This window comes from Erithacus rubecula, assembly GCF_903797595.1.
Source record: "Erithacus rubecula genome assembly, chromosome: 19".
NCBI lineage: Eukaryota > Metazoa > Chordata > Aves > Passeriformes > Muscicapidae > Erithacus > Erithacus rubecula.
This window is the reverse complement of record NC_136671.1, coordinates 11,019,935-11,035,585: the sequence shown is the minus strand read 5'-3', so window position 1 is coordinate 11,035,585 and position 15,651 is coordinate 11,019,935. Positions and strand designations below refer to the sequence as shown.

At 43.2% G+C, this 15,651-nt stretch overlaps 1 protein-coding gene and 1 long non-coding RNA gene across 2 annotated transcripts; one reads left to right on the top strand and one right to left on the bottom strand.

Moving 5' to 3' along the window:
• The first annotated feature begins 424 nt into the window (after positions 1 to 424).
• On the top strand, positions 425 to 1,091 carry LOC306810064. The gene is made up of 2 exons (XR_013776375.1): positions 425 to 697; positions 729 to 1,091. It is a non-coding gene; the product is annotated as an uncharacterized lncRNA (long non-coding RNA).
• Positions 1,087 to 14,805, bottom strand: CCDC62 (coiled-coil domain containing 62). The gene is made up of 13 exons (XM_079322123.1): positions 14,659 to 14,805; positions 14,430 to 14,563; positions 13,955 to 14,147; positions 13,201 to 13,367; positions 12,825 to 12,926; positions 12,319 to 12,490; positions 12,132 to 12,233; positions 11,166 to 11,254; positions 10,280 to 10,380; positions 8,957 to 9,685; positions 5,779 to 5,932; positions 5,039 to 5,167; positions 1,087 to 1,275 (listed from the first exon to the last, which is right to left on the bottom strand). Exons 2-13 carry the CDS (start codon positions 14,463 to 14,465, stop codon positions 1,246 to 1,248), a joined length of 2,004 nt encoding a protein of 667 aa, XP_079178249.1. The 5' UTR covers positions 14,466 to 14,563; positions 14,659 to 14,805; the 3' UTR covers positions 1,087 to 1,245.
• Between the last annotated feature and the right edge of the window lie 846 nt (positions 14,806 to 15,651).

Genomic DNA, 15,651 nt, shown 5'->3' with positions numbered 1-15,651 from the left:
GGGGGGGATTCTTGTTATACCCAGAGCAGGAGTTTGTGAGGATGGAGCCTGAGAAGGTTCTGTGCAGGTAGAGGAATAAATGCACTGCAGAGGCTTGAGGAAACTTGGAAAGAGCAAGAGCAGCTGAGCTTCCATGTATGGCTAACACTGGTGAGCAAGGAGGGAAAGGTTCTGGAGAACAGCAGCTCTCATCAGAATTGGCCACCTAATTCTGTGGCTATTAATACCTGCAGGAAAAGCTGTCATTGGAGTCATTAAAGAGAGAACAGAAAATGAAATTAAAGAGTTAATAATAAGAGGAATCCACTGAGTGTTGTGCTCCTCTGCAATAATTGATGGCAGAGGATGGAGCAGAAACTCCCACCCTGAGCAGGAAAAAACGCTGGCACAGGGCTGTGGGAGGGGCATTGGTATCCCAAAGTGCTGCCAACCTAGACAGGACTGGGCAGCCCACTCCTGTCTGTGCTGAGAAGTGTCAGAAATCAAGTGCTAAATGTGTTAAATGGGCAAGAGGGGCACAGCAAAGTATCACCTTTATTAGCTTATTAGATCTCTTAGTTAAAAAATAAGTTTAAATTGTGGCAACAGGACATCTTGCCCAATCAGCAAAGATAAATCCAGTTTAAATGCTAAGAAAAGGTCACATCATACTTGGCCACCTCTACAGTGCAAACACACCTGATCCCATAAAACTTTTGTTGGAAGAACCAGCTCCTGAATGTGCAAAGTTGTTCTGCCCAGCTCCTGAATGTGCAAAGTTGTTCTGCCCATCTTGTGGGTGACAGCTCTCCCATTTCAGCAACATTGGAGGCAGTTCCTGCTTAGAACACTAATTGGGAACTTCCTATAAACATTATTCATCTCTCTCTACAAGGCAAGAAATCCAGAACAAAAACAATATGCTAAAAAAAAAAAAAAAGGAGAATGCTTGGCTGTGTCATACTCTATAAATATTTCTGAGCTGCCATAGAAAAAAAAAAAAAAAAAAAATAGTTCCTATGTTGTAACAATTACACACTTCAGATCCTTAAAAAACAAGCTAGTGTTTAACCTGTGCTCTCAGCTATAAAAATAGCTTTGTTAATCTTGGCATAATTCTGTGTTTTATTTCAAGATAAAATACATTCCTGCAGAGTCACATCTTCTTGCCACTTGTGAGTCTTTCAAACATTCAAGAGGACCACAGAAAAAAATGAGGTAACTTTCCATTGGAGCTGCTGGGTTGGTGATCTTCGGTCCTCAGAATTACCTCTGTGATGGAAGCAACTTCTTCCTCTGCAGAAAATGGGAAAGATTTTTATTAAAAAGCAGGAACACTTCCCCTCAAAAATATCTGAAGCAACAACACTTATGTGAATTTACTGCATACATTTTCACGCTGCAAACAGAGTAAGAACACAGAGTAAAAATATAAAGAGGAGAAGGTAAACAAAGTGCTTCACAGAAAGGCAACAGTCCCAGGGCCACCACCAGGGTATTGGGAAATAAAACCTTTCCAGTTGGCTTTGAGGAAAGGAGTGATCTTTGTGCCCCAGGCCAGCCAGTGAGTCACCATTTATGAGCAGTGGCACATGCTGCAGTGTCCAAAACTGAATATAGCTTTGTACTCACTGCTTTCCTCCTGAGTTCTTCAACTCCCCCCCACCCAACCTCTCTCTAGAGACAAAACAACTGACTGATGAGGATGGCTAAATCACTGGCAGCTAGGGAGGATATTGCCCTAATGTTTGTCAGTGCACCTGCCCTCAAATGAGTTTCAAAGCAATTTAAAACCAAACAACACAACCAAAATCAATACAATCACTTCTGTGTATGAAACTGCATAAATGTTTAGTTGTTTCTGGATCTGCCCTGCTTCAGATCTAACTGATCACAGTGATTCAATGCCTTTTAACACAGAAAGAAAATCAGAATTATGCATTAGCCAGTGACTTGGAGAGCCACTCATTCTTGTCATGGATCTACCGTGGATTGTGGTGTGTCTGCTCCACTGGCTCTTTCTCACTCGAGGCAGATGTGATTATTTCTGTAGGCTCAGCGTGCTCTCCCCACTCTGCTGCCTCAGCACGGGGCTCAGCACTTTTGGGGATTTGCTCCTGAAGCTTTGTAACATCAGTGGTTTCAGGATGCAAGTCACAGTGCTGGCTTCAACCTGTAAAACCTCCAGCTGCTTTTACCTCAGGGCTCTTTTTAGGAAAAGAAGAGCTCTCTCTGTGCACAGAACATTACAGCAGAGGAAGGTTTGGCATTCCAGCTACTCAGCATCCATCTCCTCCAAGTGCCCCATCAGCTGCACTCTGGGCTCTGAGAGAAGACTCAGTGTCTCCAGGCTTAATGCAGACCCAGCAGAGCATGAGGGTGCTGCAAACCAGCCTGACTCCCCAGGGCACAGCAAGTTTGGCTCCACAGGGCACAAACAGCTCAGGGACTGCAGCTGGAATATCCAAGAGAGAACTGAGCACCAGCTCCCCACTGGATTGAGGCTGATCCATGTCAGAAGCTTGGTGCCACACAGTGTCACAGCCCAGCTGGCTGTGGGGTAACCTCCCTTTGCAGGCACAAGTTTGGGTTGTGTCAGCACTGGAAGATTTCTCTTTTTTTTTTTTTGCCAGTTTTTCTTCTCACTGTTCCTGGTTCTTATTCAGTTTCGTGTGGTTTTCAGGATTTTAACCATATCTGGTTACTCTTTTGTCCTCAGAACCAGACAAGGTGGTGCCTATTGAAAGCATCCAATCCACAATAGAAGAACAAATAATCAGAGTGAGAAATTTCCTGATTCAAAAAAGAAAAAAACCAATCTGCTGTGGGCAAGGCTGCTTTGGATATTATAAAACAGCTCTATTCAATACATTTTACTTTTGGGGCTCTGAGCCCAGGAACGGTATCCTAAAACAGCCCTTGGCCTTGGCACTGGAAAAAACTTCCCAATCTCTCATTCAACAATGTTCACATCCTTGATCCCATTATCTGTAACACACAGAAGGGTTTTAACTACAATAAGGAGAGTGCAGATACTGGGGAGTGAAGCTGTGATATCTGACTGCCCTGAGGATGAGGAACATGCTTGAGGAAAGTTTAATTATTTGACTAAAGGAACTACTTACTGACTTAATGTCTGTTTGCTGTTACAGTACTCACAAGAGTTTTATTGGTAATGCATTTAGAATCCTGTGCCAGGCCCATCTCCAAAATCCATAAAGTGTATTAATATTACAGGTGCATTTATAAAGAGGGAAGCAAACAAAAAAAGATCAAGCTGAAAACACCTTCATGCTCAGGGAACATCACAAAAGAAAAAAAAGGAAGCTTAGCATCTTTTTTCTCCTGCAGCAGGTAACTGGCTTCTGTGAAGAGTTCCTGTGAGTTCTGTTGTTTCTATTGTAATGTAAAAACACCACATGGAAATCAAAGGACTCAGAGAATAAAATTTCCAGAGCTGCCAGGTTCAAGCTGGTGAGCAGCAGGGGTACACTTCTTAATTTCCCCTTCTCCTCTCCCCCCCAGCAGGGTACAGAATCCAGCATGTACCAATTGCCCCTGATTAAATTCTAAAGTCCATATCTCATATTTATTATATTCTAAAGCTCAGTCTAAAACAGCCTCAGGTAAGCCTGATTTTAAGCAGAGGTTAGCTGGCCTGCATAGATTAACTCAAACATGCTTGACGAGTTTTTGCTCAGAACTGCTCTGAGTGCAGATCAAAGCTCCACAGACGTGGCTCAGGATCTGCTCCCGCCACTACACACGAGTTTGCTTCATTTTCTATCCACCAAAGCCCCCGTGCTGAAGGAGAAGCCAATTTCCAAGCTCAAAAATGCAGCATCAGATTCTAAAGCAGAGTCACGGGCAGCCAGAGTAGCTGAGCTGTGATGTGCCAAGCAGTGAGCAGGAGCCAGACAGCTGATGGGGCTGGGCAAGAGCCACAAGCAAGCACTGTGTGCAGGGAGCTTTTCAGGAATCCTCCTACTCAGGAGTCTTTGCAAAAGACTAAACTGCTGCTGTCTTTGCCACTGAATGAAATCCTGCAGAGGAACTTCTGAACAAAATATCCTTTCAGTTTATGCAAACGCTGGCACACAACCTTTACACTCAGGCCCAGCACAGCGAAGGGTTTATGGTTCTGAATGTTATAAAAATGGCTTTGTTTGCTCCTTACAGCAACGTTGTTCTGGTCAAGTTCATCTAAGGCTAAAAGGAGTGCAACTTTTTTAGAGGGAGGTGATATGTGTGAGGATGAAGATGAGGGACCAGCACTGCTCTGAAACCAGGAGCCTAAACCATCCCTTTGGGATATACAGCAGTACAAGTGTGCTCATTTCTGGGGATAAAAGGCACAATGTCCTTGTCAAATAAGGTAGAAATTCTTATGGATATTTATCTACCAAACAAGTGACCCTTTCTCTGGTTACTTCTACTGCCCAAATACTCAAAAGCAACTTTATCAGCACTTGTGCTCATAAAATAAACTGCTATGACAGCTACATACAGGTTCTCTTCTTTGACCATTGAATATACTCTCTGACCCTGCAATGAAGGAGCTAAAACTACTAACCCACAAGAACTCTGCATTTATTTAAGCTGAGCTTCTGGTTTAAATTCACACCCAAAGTATCCTATATACCACCTATTCCCTGTACTGCCCTCCTTTCCATGAATGTAATAATAAACAAGTTCTGACTGTGAGTCTCTGGGACAGCAAAGCAGTGAGTGTGTGCTGAGCCTGAGAAATCATCTCACTGGCTTTAAGTAAGAAAGAACCAGTGTTGACTTTTTTCTAGACCTCCTACAGCTTGCCCCAAAATGACTTCTGCCTTCCATCTGCTCAGACACATTCAGGAGTCAAATCCTGTCATGACCTTGAGCAGCCAAACAGAATCCTATAAAAAATTCAAGCACTAAGGCATGCAGGAATTGTCTCTTCATAACCAATATCCTCCTCATGCTTTGCTAAGGCAGTGCAAGCCAAGCATAAGGGAAAGATTGTTCCCAATCAGTATCCCTGAGCACCTCACCCTTGTCCTGGGAGAGCAATCTGTACCTTATTTATGTTGTTGATGTTGGGAATGTTGGAAGGGCTTGTGTGGAGGAGGCTGAGCTCCAGATCAGCCAGCATCTGTCGGGACTGGGCCAACGAGCGCTCCAGCTTCCAGAACAGGGAACTGGTGTCCTGCAGGAGACAAAGTCATGGAAAGATCTTTTTTTTTTGGAGGATTTCGAAGAATTATAACACATCAAGAATCAGCATTTTGATTTTGAAATGTTCAAAATACTGCAAAGTAACAGACTCTAACTGCTGATGCTTCTGGTAAACACAGAGCACTTTCCTAGTGGCATTTTTAACATTTCCACATGTAGGTTCATGGAGCACTCACAAGAGAGGTACTTCAGGGATAAAGGGGAGAATAAAGACATGAGAAAGAGGGAAGATCAAGCAGAACAGGAAAGAAACAATGTCCAATAGCTTCTGATAACTGCATCCACGTGTGCTCAGATATTTAGTGGAATTACCAATTAGCCAGCATCCATTTTCCTGAAACTTTTAATTCCAAATACCTTATACATTTTTAAAAAACTCATTAATACTTATGCTGTCCAAGACATAATGAGGCAGCAAGGAGTTATTTTTAAAAAATATGTTATAATCTTTGCCATAAGGCTACTGTCTCATCATTTGAGTCCCCAATTCTTCCATTCCAGGAAACATTCCTACTATCAGTCATTACTCCCCATAATTCCCCTTAAAAATCAGTCAAGGACATTGTGCAATAAGATACTGACTGTGTTCATGAAGTATCTGTTTGTTGGTTTAGGCACTGCTAGGTCACTGATGTCCAGAGGGGAATCTTCACCAGAACTTTGAGTCATGTTGCTCTTCTGAGTGGATGTTGAGAGGGAAGCCAAGTGGAGGGAATTCATATTCAAGTCTTCTTCACTGTTAAAAAAAAAAAAGAAAAAATTAAGACATTGTCAGAAACAGCATCACAATCCTTTTTAAACTTTCAAGGGAAAATCGTGGCACAACATAAATAACTGTGGGCCCTGAGCCAAGGAAACCAAGAAGCTTGGGAGATAACCCTGCTCCTCAGAGCATTCCCATGTTTAACAGCTTCCCTAGATCAGTTTCACCCTCTGAGGAGGAGGGTTTGACATTCAACCAGTCTCAACCAGCTCCATGACCATGTGCTTGAGTGTGTATTTAACCTTGCACAGAGCAGATGAAAGGCAATACTTTGTTCTTCCCAATATTCTGCTACTTGCTCCCCTCTCACACCCAAATTCCTTTTTGGTTCTAATCAACCATTAGGCAAATTAATATTTGGAGGTGTACCTTTCAAGGGAATTTCACAATGTTTTACAGTCATCATCTCACTTCAGGGATCACAGGAGAGCTTTCCCAAAGAGGCTTGGGTTTATTTATTTTTAAATACAGGAGCAAACCACATTCATCAATTTCTGAACACAACAGAGTGCTAGCCCTGCCTAGATTGGCAAATAATGAAAAAATTGCTTTTTAAAGAAAATACCATCTTTGAATTGATGACATTTCATTAGATATTCTTTAGACACTTACTTTGGTGTAAAAATGCATTCCATACCTGGCAAGACTGTTAAAAATAAGTGTATTTTTAAGTGACATTCAATCTAGGAAAAAGCTCCCATGAGAGTTGCCAGCTCATGAGTGTCTGCTGTGTTCTATTTCACTTCTCCCATAAAACACTGGGATAAAACAGGCTCTCTTTTGAGAGAGAAAAGCTCATTTCTATGTTTCTGACAAGGAAAGGTTCTTTGGAAACATGAAGGAACAAGGAGCCTGGAACAGGGATGTGAGGAGATAAGATGAGCAGGGAAAACACACAGGTTGGAAAGGAAGGTTTGATTTTGAGGCAGGGAAATGGCTCAGGAATAGTGGCTTAGTTCCAGCTTGAGCAGACTCAACAAATATCTGCTGATGCTCCATCTCTAAAATGAGAATTCAGATAAAAATCCAAGGCAGCAAACGTTGGCCCAACATAAATGAAGTCACCAAGTCAGAGCACACAGAAATGATTCCTGCACTCTGGGATTTCACAATCCCCTCTGCCATTTGGGGAAGGTATTTGACTGTTAACAGCCTCCCTGTTGGCTGTTCCAGAACTCAGGAACTCATGGCAAAAATATTTGCTGGGCTGACAGGGAGGTGCCAGCACCCTTCCCTAAACACAGACTACATCATCAGCACTCTGAAAGCAGCAATGGAAAACTGGAGGATCCAGATTCAAGTCCCAGGAGGAATGTTGTGTTTGGTCTCTGCCATTAATCCCTTCACAGAAGCAATGCTCCTGCCTTCCTCCCATTTAGGGGAGAGGATTTATTGCCTGGCAAATCCGAGTCAGCAGAGGCTGGAGAGCAGACAGGCAGGGATTTGCACTGAGTCAATCCATCTCCAATTAGCAGGGCCCCAGGACCAAACGTGGGCATCAAGAAAACTGGAGAGCTCAGCAGCAAATCCCACATGGGTAGCACAGCCCCCTCCCCTCCTAACTGGAGGAGACCTGTTCCAGCTGCATTGCCCAGGTTGAATTTGTTCCTTTTCCCTTAAAATTCACTCAAGGACAAGACAAATAGGGCAAGACAAAAAGTGAAAGCAGCTCTCATGATCCAGCCTCAAAAGGGATTTGGAGGGATGGCAGTGTGTCATTGGTGCTGCTGGGGGAGTTGATAAGAAAGGTCAGAGTAAACAGAAGGGAGTGGAGTCTTTTCAGTGATTTATAGGCAGTGGAAACTAGAGAGAGCCCACACAGTGTGTGAAGCTCAGCTAAGGCACATGGGAATGTGCCAGGCCAGCATTCTTTTTCAGTGGCTGCCCATTCACCTTGTTTCTGAACAGGTTTGTCTCAATGCAGCAACAATTTCTACAATATTTCTGTTTCAAAAGTCACATAGCATGAAAGCATCCATACATCAGATCCTTCCATTCCATAAGATTAATCTGTTTGGATGCTGGGCAGGCTTGCTGGCAAACACTGAGCAGGTTTAAACAGCTGTTCATTTACTGTGCTTGTCAAACCACCAGCTGGAAGGCTCCTCTCCTCTGGCTAAAAAGCAGCAATGAAATCGCTGTGAAACTTCAGAAATCCTTCTAAAATACAGCTGGTAAATCAATTTTTTGAAAGAAAACAGAGGAACCAACGAATAAACCCACAGCAAGTCCCAGCTCTGAATGCCTTTGCTTATGCAGGCACAAAACCACTTCTGCCAAGGCAGAGCAGGTTTTTATCTCAGAGACATTCCAACATCACTGAGACACCTGAGTCTTCTTCTGACACTGCTCAGCATTAGGAACCTCATCCTGCTCATCCCCAAGCACATGTCCTTTTCCTCCCACAGCACAAACAGAAGGATAGAGTCCCACAAACTGGAGAGTGGACAGATTGCTGTCCTTTAAATCTTGCCATCTCATCTCTTGCCCTGACAGAGGCAGCAGCCTGTGCTCAGAGCTGTGTCCTACATTCTTGCCCAGCCAAGGTCTGATTTCTCAATAGAAATAACACAGTCACTACAGCATCACACAAAACCTGGATCTGTTTCTTGCCCCACAGAAACTTCACTGTGCAAGCCCAGCTCTGGTCAGAACATATTTGACCCATGAGAGAGTTACAAGCAACACCTGGAAGTTCAAAAAATCCTAATATTTTCTCAATTAGTTTATTTGGCTAAGTTATATGGTATTGCTGCTTCTCCTGCCCACACACCTCTTGGGAATAAGAGAGGAGAAAAAAATAAATGCATAAAAATAGAATCATGATACTTTAAGAGCTATTTTTATTTTAAATTTGTTACTTTTCGGGTTGATAGACTAAATTTGAAAACAGCAGTTACTTTAAGCATAGCTTGAGATAATACTGAGAGCTTATACACCTAAGTTTCTACATACATCTAGCTTATGCTTATTTCTTAAAGGCAACAAATTCATAACCTTTTTGAGCAGGTACATTTCATCTCTTGTGCAGTCTTGAAACAGCTCTGCTCTTTTCCATGGCACGTATTTCCATCTCCCTTTTTGGGTTTGAAAATCTCCAGCCATTCCAGATCTGATAGTGGCTTCCACCGTTCTTTATTTACAATGAAGTTATTAATACTGGAATCAGATTCAGACTTGCAAGTCACAGGAGACTCTCTGCTTTTTTGGCCAGACTGAATGCCAGATCTCTCTTCATTATCATTTTTGTCAGATGTGATGTTGTTCTGGATCAAAGTGCTTTGCAAATCTAGACGAGATTTGATGCTAAGCCAATGATCATATGAAGGCAAACACACCTCAAAGGATTTTTGGTCTCTGCTTTTCACTCCATTCTCTGCAACTTCCCTGTTTCTCAATGGCCTGGTGTTGTTTGCCTCATGACATTTCTCACCATCTAGCTCATCAAAGCTTGATGCAACATCCTGCTTTCCTCCTTCTTCCACAGGGATGGCCAAGCCTTTCTCAGCTTTTTGACAGTGGTTTAAGAACGCTGAGGTAGTTTCCTCCAAGTCTGAAGCATTCAGTAACTGTCTGTGATCTACTTCACACATCTCAGGGGTGGGTTTTACCCTCCTTGCTGGAACTGGTGCAGTTCCACACTCCTTGAACATCCTGTGGCTGTCCTCAGTCCTACCCTTGTCTGTCTTGCTGGGGCTCTCAGAGGCAGAGACTGTGGCCCCTGTGCTACAACGGCACAACAAAAACAAGTCAGAAACACTGCAGGTAAAGAGCATCCCCAAGTGCACTCCTAAAGCTCTACAGAACACAGGCTGCTGCCATGGTTCTGCAGCAGCTCACACACCACCAGGCAGTTCTATCCTGCCAAAATCCCACAGAAAATCTGCCCAGATTTGGCTGTTACTGTTCAAAATCAGTCTGAGAGTTCCCTCATGTTTTATACAGTATGGTGATTCTGTCTGAACCTCCAGGGTATGCACCAATTCTGTAAATTTACTTCCTAAAATAAACTTTGCTTTTTAAACCAAAGTAGTAGGGAGTCAGATTAACATCCCTACCACCAGACTAGTTCACTTTCTAAAAAAATCATGAGCTGTCTGGCCTGCTACAAGACTTGGTCTGTGACTGATGTTCATGGTCCCTCCTGACCAAATAAAGTACAAGGTACTTAAAAGCTTCACTGGATGTTTGTGGTCAAGTCCAGCAAAGCCATCCTGCACCCACCCCTGTTAGGATGTTAGCTGGAGCTGAATAGTGAAACCTCTCTCTGAGGAAAATCTATTTAAGAAAAAAAAAAAAAAAAAATTAAACTGTCTTTACCTCCTTTCACTTGCTGCCTTTTCAAGCTTTTGCATGGACTCCTGAGAGCTATCCAAGTTGACCTGAAGGAAGTGTAAGTCCCTCTGCTGCTTTACACAGACCTGTTAGAGGCAGTGAGGAGCATTAGTGAATGTCTGGGTGCAGGAACATCATCATCAGGTAGTACCACAGTGCTTGTCTTCCAAAAAACATCCTCGAAACATTCTTATAAACCAATGCCTGTAGTCAAACTATTGACAAAGACTTCCAAATCTAAGAGGACATCTCTGTATGTATTTAGGAAAATAACATTTTGCAGTAATAAACCGGATTTCTACTGGAAGATTAGAATATTCTTCTAAGATGGAATCACACTGAACAATAAATATCATTAATTACTGTTACCTGATATTTAACACATATCATTATGCTGTTCACAGCTACAGAATTACAGGACATGGATGATGATCATGGGATTTGGCTTCCACTGCAGGGGATTTTTTGTAAACCTAATGGAGAAGGTAACTATCCACCAATAATTTGCAATCAAAAGCATGGAACAGGCATTGAGAACCTCAGCTGAGAGCAGGTGAACACACAGGGTTTAAGTTGTGAAAAACAGATCTGCCAGGACACTGTGCCCCTTAGTCTGAGTTCACCTTGGGCAGGTGTGCAATCCCAATGCTGCTGCACTTCCCATGACTTCCCAAGCCTGGGAGAACCACGGGCTTTTCATCTTAACCCCAAATGAAATAAATCAACATTCTACAGGGATGCCAGCAAGGCACAAACAGATTTCTTTTCCTGATCAATAATATCTAGATCTAACTTTTTTGCAGTGTTCCACACAGGTCTGAGGTTACTGAGAATATTCCTCTAATCTCTAACCTCACAATCAGGGCTGTACCTGTTGCAAACTGGACAATTCTTTTTCAATCCGCACTTGCTTAGACTTGGTAAACTGATAAAGTTGATCCTTTCTCTGTGCTTCCTCCACTGTTTCAAAAGATAATTATTTTTGTTACTTCAGGTGAATAGACACAAATCAAGTGCATTGCTAATGCTGTGTCTGTAGCAGTAGAAGGTGGTACCAAAACAAAACAAAAACATTTTTTTAAGATCAACGGGATCTGTTTATCCTCCAGATAAAGAGCACAAAACACACAAGAAAATAAAAAAATCAAGTATTTTCCTTGGACTTTTCCTCAGCACCTGGCTTCATTTCACTAGCAGTAATACTGGGCTTCACTGACTGATTTAATGTTTTCAGAAAGGAACAGGGAAAAGAGGAAAGCATAAAAGAAATTCAGTTAATTAATTCTAATTCATGCACGTAGAGGGAAGTGCAGCAAAACGATTCCCAATTCTATTGGTTTTAAAATAATGAGACATGGGCTCAATATCTGGCAAAGGTAATAGCAGACTAAAAATGACAGGCAAGGAAATTATCACACAGCAGAGGACACCTTTGGCCATCTAATCTGCCAGGGTTTCTGTGTTTTTCCCCAAGAATTGCAGTGACCTTTCCTATCCACTGAAGCACAAGATTTTCTTCCACCCAAAATCAAAGGTATGAAGGAGAGCAAGGTGCAGTTTGCCAAGGCCTGTATATTAAACTAGCCTAAACCAAACCCATCACCTAAAGAAAGCACTTTGGTGAACTTTGTGCTTTCAGAAGATTTTATCAAGTGTCCCTGCAGAAGCCCCAGATATTGCTTCTATAGAAGAATGGCACACAAGGGATATACTTTTATTAAACTCCAAGGAAGGCAGGTAACAAGCTGCTTCCTTTCACAGATATCAGTGAATTGCTGCCCAGAAGTCTCTGAGCCACTGAAAGCCAAGGCATGGAAGGCCAACTGCCCACCCTCACCTGCCAGTATCAGCTCACTCCTCAAGCAGCCATTTTCGTGCTTCAGGTGACTGATTTCTTCCTGGTGCTTGCTGCTTTCTTTCATCTTTTCAGAGAGGACATCTGTAAAACAAAATGTAGCACTTCCCAGACTGAAAAGGAATGGTGCTGGCCTACACTAAATTAGGTGCCCAGCAGAAACATTTACCTTTTATCTTATTAACTTGAAACACGACATCATTCAGTGTCAGCTTGAGGTCTTGCTGTTCTCTGTTGAGACTGAATTCCTCCAACTTTGCTGCACGCAATGCATTCTCCAGTATTTTAAATTTAGATGCAACCTCAGTAATCTGATCAGTTGTTTCAATTAAAGCCTTGTCCTGAAATAGGAAACACAGTGAATTCTTAATTTTATATCACAGATGGGTTTTGACAAAACAACAGGGCATTTTTTCTGCAGTGGTTAAAGTGATCCACAGATTTCCTTCTGAGCTTTTGAGGAAAAAAATCACCAAATTAAATCCTGGAAACAAGCTTTTTAATGAAAATAAACCAGAGTTTACTGCTGACTACATTTCCCTTCTCAAACAAGCCTAAGAATTAACCATGAGTGAGATCAACAGTGACAGAAGCCTTGTGGCACTGTCACCAACAGCTGCACTGCAGTTTGACCACATTTAGTGCTCGTGAGCTGACAGATGTTACAGATGTTACCTTCAGCTGGAGCATTGTGAGAAGCTCCTGTTCCCTCGCTTGCAGCTGGCCTGTTTTAGCAGACAGTTCCAAAACTGAGCAGTGGAGACTCTGATTTTTCTCCTAGTGAACAGAAATAATTGTCAGCTATTACTTCAGTGATTCAAAGTTAGTATTTTTTTCCCAGTAAATGCATCAATGATGTTATTTAAACACTGTGAATGGCAATGTGGGATCCTGGAGAAAAGAGGACTGGAGTAAAAATTGTTCCCCAATTTGCTTGTGATCAAGGGTCTGAATATCCTGCATGTCACAGTTCTGGAATGTCACATTTCATCACAGGCATCCTGTAAATGCAAAACCAGACTACAAAATCAGACCATTACTCAATCCCTACCTCCAGAGCCTGGCAGTGAACAGATGAATCTGTTACTTTTTGAGTGAGCTCTTTAAACTTCTGTTGTGTGCTTTCAAGTGCTATCTTACTATCATTATGCTGGGATTCTAATAACTTTAACCTTTTGGTCAGTGATTTTATAATTGCATCTCTCTCATTCAGCTCACCTGAAAAGGAAGGAGACAAAGTTATATGAGAAAACATCTCAGAGACTGTCATGCAATTTCTTAAATCTCAGAAATAATTTAACCCAGTGTTTTAAAATCACACTATTCAGATCTGGATGCTTATGTTGCACACTTTGAAGGAGGATTCCTTGGCTACCCAGGTCAGATGGAAGAGGAACTGTGTGGAGAGCTCTGTACTGAGACTGTTCACCAGGTGTTTTGCTGTGTGGTTTGTGCTTGTTCAGAGCTGTGCAGCAGAGCCTCAGGGCACAGGGCTCTGTTAACTCACCAGCAGGTTGCAAATTTTTCTCTTGCTTCACATTTATTTAATCAGATTATTTTTACAATAATTCACAGAAGCAATTCACACATTCAGATGAGAAAGAGTTGTCTCATCATCACACCCCCTTCAAGATCAGATCACTTCAGCACCAGTGTGGAAGTTTAGATCTCAGAGAGACAATAAAATTTAAAGCTGAAGGGTAGGAAATACTTCCCTATATGATGAAAAAACTGTTATTGAGGGGTTGAAGTACCTGAACATCCTTGTAAGACCAAGATCTCATTCTTTACATCACAACACTTACTAGTTAACAAGCTGCATCGTTCTGCTAAACTCAGTATTTTTTGGCGATCATCTTCCCAGGCCTGGATGTGTCTCTCATGCACTGCCACCATGTCATTGAGCTCCCTGTCACGATCCTTGAGTTCTGCAATTAAAAGCTTGAGCTCCTGTCTCTGCCTCCTAATGATGCTGTTCTTGCGATTGGGGCTAAATGCCTACAAAAGGTGAGACACGGAACGCATTTCAACACAAGGAAGTGACAAATTCTCTCATTATAAACTCGAGGGGTTTATTTTTAGTTGAGCTATGTTTATATTATAAATAGAGACCATTCCAAGAAGTTTCTTTTGCTCGTGGTACCACCTGTGGCCTTAGACTGAAGCCCTTTGCAGAACAAGGCAGTACCACCTGTGGTCCATGACTCAAACCCTCAGCAGCACAATGAGAAGCCTCCTACCCAAAACAGAGCAGATTGTTAACGGCGCTCTCAGTTTTACCTGGGGCGAAGCAGAATGCAGCAGTGATGAACTCATAGGGGACTGGGAGCCAGAGCTCTGCCAGGCATTAGTGGAACCAGGAACGCTTCAGGGCTGTCCCGCTCAGATGGAGGCGCCCCCGTCACCCGCCGACCCTGAGGGGGCACAGGCGGCGTTGAGCCGGACGGGACGGGGGCGCCCTGAGGCCTCCCACAGGCCTGAGGGGGACCCTGAGGGGGGCCTGAGGTACCTTCCACGCCCGGGGAGCGCCCCCCGTTCCCGGGCAGGCCCGCAGGGCTCCCCCGCTGTCCCGCCCGCCTGGGGCGGCCCTTCCTAAGCCCAAGCGCTTGCCCTGCTCTCGGTGCCGCGCCCCCCGCCCGTTACCCCCCGTTACCCCCGGCCGCCCCCGACCCACCGGCCCCGCCCGCCGTTGGAGGAAGCTCCGCCCCCTCAGCCGAGGGGCCGCGGGTTCGAGTTCTGGAGCCGCGGGTTCGAATCCCGCGGCCGCCTAACCCCGGGGGCTCTGCTGGAGCCGCTAGAAAAATTAGTAATTAATAACGTTGTTAATACGGAATGAGTAATTTAAGGATTGGAAACAACTTCCCTGTCCAGCGTTAAGTGGGAGGGCTATAGAGATTCAGGCAGTTCTTGAGATACTATTTCCAACCACAGGGATGGAGTTCTCTCTCCAGATAGACCCAGGGTTTATAAATAGAAATCACCAAAAAAGCAACTTTACAGGAAGAGAACAGAATGTCTGACACATCACCCCCTTGGATTTCAGCTCACTTTCTGCAGTGACAGGAGCACGTCACTTCCAGGACTCTGCCACCAGGGAACATTTATTGTTATTAAATGGAACAGTGAAACAAAAAGCAACAAAAATCGACACTCGAGGCTGTTTTTGGGAGTACAGACAGCCAAGCTGGCACCTCACCCCACCTGCTAACATGGCCTGTGGAATAATGCTCACTATTAATAGAGCTCACTATTAATTTGTTTCATTACTACCATTCTTCAACAAGCAGCAGCTTAAAAGCATAAAGCCATTACAATTGCCTCACCTAGAAGCCCAGCAGAGTTAGGAGATCTTTGGAATTATGAAAATAGGATAAATTTCTAAGCCATATTCACATATTTCTCAGTGTCTCGGCTTAGTAAAATAAAGTGTTTATTAACTGTTTCCATTTAATAAAATAATTCAGTTGGCAGGGATGTAGAATGATCACTTCAGCCCAGCTGT

Coding starts and splice junctions, on each gene's coding strand:
- CCDC62 (XM_079322123.1), bottom strand. CDS start 14,465: ATGAGTTCATCACTGCTGCATTCTGCTTCGCCCCAG. Junction 10,381..11,165: donor AATTGTCCAGTTTGCAACAG/GTACAGCCCTGA, acceptor TGCCTCTAACAG/GTCTGTGTAAAGCAGCAGAG. Junction 5,168..5,778: donor ACAGATACTTCATGAACACA/GTCAGTATCTTA, acceptor TGTCTCCTGCAG/GACACCAGTTCCCTGTTCTG.